The sequence below is a fragment of the Hordeum vulgare genome, chromosome 6H (genome assembly GCF_904849725.1).
Source record: "Hordeum vulgare subsp. vulgare chromosome 6H, MorexV3_pseudomolecules_assembly, whole genome shotgun sequence".
Taxonomy (NCBI): Eukaryota; Viridiplantae; Streptophyta; class Magnoliopsida; order Poales; family Poaceae; genus Hordeum; species Hordeum vulgare.
The window spans coordinates 32105044-32110637 of record NC_058523.1 but is presented as its reverse complement, the minus strand read 5'-3'; the positions used below and the strand labels follow the sequence as shown (position 1 = coordinate 32110637).

At 44.1% G+C, this 5594-nt stretch overlaps 1 protein-coding gene across 1 annotated transcript; it reads right to left on the bottom strand.

Annotated features, from left to right (window-relative positions):
• Window positions 1–818: 818 nt before the first annotated feature.
• On the bottom strand, window positions 819–4672 carry LOC123402424 (ER membrane protein complex subunit 2-A-like). The gene is made up of 9 exons (XM_045096349.1): window positions 4386–4672; window positions 4018–4082; window positions 3849–3897; window positions 3047–3141; window positions 2800–2885; window positions 2651–2710; window positions 2486–2567; window positions 1387–1500; window positions 819–1284 (listed from the first exon to the last, which is right to left on the bottom strand). The coding sequence occupies exons 1-9, from the start codon at window positions 4591–4593 to the stop codon at window positions 1120–1122; spliced, it is 924 nt and encodes a 307-aa protein (XP_044952284.1). The 5' UTR covers window positions 4594–4672; the 3' UTR covers window positions 819–1119.
• Window positions 4673–5594: the final 922 nt, after the last annotated feature.

Sequence of the window (5594 nt, the reverse complement as noted above, 5' to 3'; positions counted from 1 at the left end):
ACCTGGAGGTGAGTCCAACCACAAGTTTGGCGGATCAACACATCCATTATGCGCTACGACATGAGCCTTCATATTTGATTCGCGGTTACAATGCTCAATAACGATGATTAACTAATAGCAAACTATCCGAGATTAACTAAAACCAAACTAATAGCAAACGAGATTAACTAATAGCAAACGACATTCTTCAAGAATTGGGCCTGCCACCATCGAGTGCCCAGTGTTTTGTTGGAGAGCCTCCATTAAAACCAAACTATCCGTTTGCACCAGCAAGGAGTTGCTCCCAACTATATTAGCCAAGTTTAGGCCTTCAACCAGAGCCGCAGCTTCGGCCGATAACACATCCACGACATGTTCAATTTTTGCTATAGATGCCACAACAAATAAGCTGGTGCAAGCAGTTGCTCCCAACTATATTAGCCAAGTTTAGGCCTTCAACCAGAGCCGCAGCTTCGGCCGATAACACATCCGCGACATGTCCAATTTTTGCTATAGATGCCACAACAAATAAGCTCCCGCTGTCTCGGATAATGGCGCCGCACGCCTCTGAGTAAGCCTCCTCTGAAAACGCAGATGCACATGGTGTTGAGTAACCTGAAAATTTGTGCAAATGCCTCGCATGCTCCATCAATTTCTGGGGCAAAAAATAGATAGATAATTGATCATAACTGCTGCATCTATTCCTAAATATATGAGGCATTTTGGCAACTTGATCTGAACTGCCAAATCGTCTTACATTTAGAGACAGAGGCACTACTTACTAGTATTGAGAAACATGAAAAAATAGATAATGGAGTATTTAGAAACAGATGTCTATCTAAAGAGAAAAAATGTGGTCCATTTAGAGATTTAGCCTCCTCGTCTATTACAGATCAAAAACTTTCGTCTATATTCAAAACTACAATAGTACAGTGTTGTTTTCCTTATTGCTCTATCAAAACAAAAACAAATCCAAAAACGAAATAGGAAACAAGGAAGGATGTTTCGTAAATAAAGTTTTACAATGCTGCTGGAAGGATCTGCCGTCTCCAAAACAGAGCCCGCCGCATGCGTGAGGCACTAATGCTCGCTCACTCAGCTAGCTAAAGCTAAAGCCCTTGTGAGCCAACAAGGGTTGGATCAGGAGAGCTTCATGTTCTTCAGCATGCCCGCGACGAGCGCCTCCATGGACGGGGCGCGCCGCTTGTAATCTTTCATCAGTGCCTCTGCGGCCAGGCTCTGCAGCTCCGAGCTCTCCTCCTCCTTGTTCCTCCCTTTGGTCAGCTGGCTGATCGCGGCGCTGCACTGTGGGGATCAAGGATGTATATGCATCAAGGATCACTGCTGTGGATAATAAATAAAAATATAAAGGCAACTGCAACCCTTTGAGATGTACATCCGTCTTACCAGACACACGCCAAAGAGAGCTCTCGTGTTCTTGCCCCCAGTCAACTGGATCGTCGACGCGTAGTACTTTTTAGCGGTTTGAAGGTTTTCCAAACCACCCAGTGTGTACAAAACCTTCAACAAAAAATAAGAGGCAACAGTCAGCAAGGTTAAACTGTGCACTCGCATTGCGTGAGATGAACTGTCGGCAGAATCAGGACAAGGCATTGGCTAGACTTTGTCATTTATATGAATCAGAAATGTTGAGCGATTTTGCATTCCATCAGACAGATTAAACAAATAAGTAGCATTGATCATGGTATCGCCATATGCATGTCAAATAAACTCTACTTCTGGGCTCTGGTTGCCTCCCTCTCCCATCTACCATGCGAAACCAGTAAAATAAAACCATGCATCTTCCCTTTCTTACAGACTCCACAAGAACAAGCTCAAAATATTGCCACCCTAAAGCTACATATTCGCCTATCAGCCTAAACCCTACCCTGCCCGCTTTGTACAATATGACTTTTAAAATAAACAGAAAAAAAAACTGCTACCTTGAAGAAATACCCAATAAAATTCCTTTATAAGATCATAGCTTCAATGAAAAACAGACTTTATATTTAAAGCACTAATAATCAATTTCCATGGCTTTATCACACCTCCGACAAGCAATTGGTAGAAAATATAAACAGTTGATGCAATCATTAAATCATGTTGATTCACTGCATATTATGATAGACTATAAGTCGTGTCAAAATATTTCATCAATTATGCGGTTTATAAAGATATGTGTCATTTTTTCATTTCAATTCATCTCACATGGATCATTATCTTGAGAAACACAACTTACAAAACTTAATATACTTGCTATTTTTTATCTTTTGTCTCATTATATCACTATATATTAAAAACAATAACTTCAATACTGAATTGGTGTGCTTCATGTTAATTGGCTCTTTGATAGTTATTGTCGTCACATGTGGTATTCAGCCATTCACCATTAGAAGAAAGGCACCAACAGTAAATCATCAACGGAATAATAACAAAATTTAATAACGTAAAATTCTAACTTTTCCATTTATTTGCACGACAGGCTGTGTCTGTCTGGTCCACTTACCTCAGCATAAGCTAGATGATAAAGTGGAATGGTTGGTTGAGCCAATATTAGTTCCTCATAACAAAAAGCGGCTTGTTTGTACCTGGCGAAAAATTGTCATATAAGTTGGTATTTTGTTCACATCTGATCATATTATGTTGAATCAATCAAGATCGAGCATCTCACATTTGTAAGGAAACATAGATTTCAGCAAGCTCTCTCCATGCATCATGATCCGCCATGAATCTAACGCAGGGAAAGGGTTAATATGTTCTAATAAGAAAAATAAAGGAGGCAGTATGAGGTCCATAAAAGAAGCGGATGCAGGTACTTACAATTCCAAATACTTGTTCAGATAATCAACCGCTAAAGACATGTCACCTTGTGCTTTTGCAATAGCAATTTTTCTCTTGTGGACAATCTGCCAACCAAACAAGGACGATGTTTTGAGATGTTCTGATTACGGAATCACTGTCTATTTATGATGAATGGTTCTAGAAGCAAAGGAAATCGAATTCCTCTTGAACACCAACATTTCCATACCAACATAAGAATCGTCATCTGAATCAGAAATTATGATACCTGGTCAAATGGGTTGTTTTCCAGGATTAGTGCATAAGCTCTTTCAGCTTCAGCCCAATCACCCTTTGCCTCAAACAGCAGGGCTTCTAGCCGACCTGCAATTTAGAGCAAGTGTTTTCAGCATATACAGAAACATGGCCATAATAACCAGCATCATATGACTCGACAGATATCAGTTCTGGTGTACTTGAATAAAAAAATTATTAGGCAGCCGGTTCTTAGTTAACAAGAATGTCATGTGTTACGTCCTTTATCCTCCAGCAACACATTGCCCTCCTACATTAGACCAGAGAGTTTCAGAATGTCTAAGCTCTGCATCTATTTAGATTCCCTGTGAGTGTGCCACAAAATCATTGTGGCTTGGTATAGTAAACGCTTGCAGCTATATTTGATTATTTATTCAAGTAAACCAACTTACCACACCTACAAGATTTGATCCAGAGTTGCATGATGAGAAATTATGCATATTTCATATTATTATATATTGTAGAAGTAATAGTTCACACTTCTAAGGCTATTGACAACGTGAGGTATCTTAAAACAATCACAGCCTTGCATAAATTTATGGAACAGGACTGATAATTTTGAAGTTTCATGCCAAGAGTTTAGTCAGATCTTTGAGCAAGCTCCTTTTCCATTTGAAAATATTAAGCCCATTTTAGGAAAGGATTAGCTTGGCTCCAGCAGATGCTTCTTCTTTGTGGCCAACCCCTTTTGGATGGTTTGGCTCATAAAGTGTCATAATTGTAACTAAAGTTGCAAACTGCATGTGTGTATGACTGTATGGGCCAAAAGAACTTACCAACACGAACGCTGCCAGGAAACTGCTTGGAAAGGACTCCAATGCAATCCTGCATAACCATGAAACGGATTCATTTGATCAAGAGGATTAATTTCAACGGAGAACCATAGAACCGGACCAGAGATCATCATAAAAGAAGGACGGTGATTCCGTAATCAGAACACCTCACCTTTGCGACATCAAGACGCTGGCAGTCCATGGCGGCCACCGCCACCTGCTCGTAGAGCGTCCACTCTGCATGCATGGAAAGAAAGCGATCTCATGTTCAGTACCGGAGCCAAGAGCACGGCGAGAGATCAACGGCCGAGAAAGCTGCAGGGGCGTTCCGGCAACAGCCCCGGGCGCAAAAGCGCAGCGATTCCAGTTCAGCAGATGGGATCTCGGAAGAGAGGGGCAGATCGGGAACGTGGGGGAGAGAGATCTGGCCGGAGGCGGACCGCGAGATCTATCTATCTATCTATCTATCCCGCCAGCGACCCGGTAGCGCGGGCGGGGGAGGGATGGAGGGGGGTCAGGAGGAGGAGCGGCGTGACGTACGTTCGGAAGCGAGGCGGGAGCGGGCGGAGGCGTCGTTGAGGAGGGAGAGGCCGAGGCGGAGGACGGGGGCGGGGCGGCGCGCGCGGAGCCTGCGGGCGAGGGAGAGGTACTCCCAGGCGCCGCCGCCGCCGTGCTCCGCCTGCTCCTCCAGCCGCAGCAGGCGCGCCTCCTCCTCCGCCGCCGTCGCCGTCGCGGTCGCGGCCGCCATGAGGAGACGAGGGGGTTCGGTTGACTCGGCCGGCGGGGTGGAGACTGACTGGACTGGACCAGGTCGGGTGGGCTCTATTCCTTTCCACTTCCGTGCTACCCCTGGTTGGTTATTTCAGTTTAAATTTGGAATTGTTTGTTTGTTTTCATGTTGAATTTTTCACAGGTAGACTATGGTGGTTTTGTCACAACAGATGTTCTTGTAAAAGGGGACTGATCTGCGCCGGCGCGCTGGCCCAAACTTTCGACCGGTCGCGCGCGAGCTGCAGGATCCACCAACCCGTTGGATCCGCATACAACATTTTTTTCCCTATACAGCAAAATTTCGATGCGATGCAGCAATTTTTTCAACGGTTGCAACAAAAAACAAAATTTATAGCAAAAAAATATCTATGTGATCGTAGCAAAAAAAGGAAGCTGATGGTACGTGGTAGTAAAAGTCAAACGCCGGTTGTAACAAATATTTACATGACGTGTATGCAACTTTTTTAGTGAACGGTTGCAGCAAAACATGATGCCGGTTGTAGCAAAAATTAACACGGTTGTAGCAAAAAGTAAAAAACATCGATTGTAAAAATCCGACGAACTGGAGTTGCAACCAAACGTATATGCAGCTTTTTTACTGGGACAAAAAATAGTAAAAAAACGCTTGCAGCAAAAATGACGCTGGTTGCAACATATTTAGACGAAAAATGTTGCATCCATTGATCAGAGAAGCGCGCGGATGGGAAAAATGTTGCAAGGGCCCGCGCGCGAGGGACGACCGGCGCGTCGGTTCGGCCGGTGCGCGGGTGGGAAACGATTCCCCTCGTGAAAGGACTTAGAGATGGAGCCATCGCACCTTGGTGGCGACTAAAAGGGGGTGAGCGAAAGCGAGACTCAGATTTACCCAGGTTCGGCCCCTCGTGAGGAGGTAAAAGCCTACGTCCTGCTTTGTGTGGATTAATGGTGGTTTCGATTACAAGGAGGGCGTAACTCGCCTGACCTAGCTCTCAATTCTCT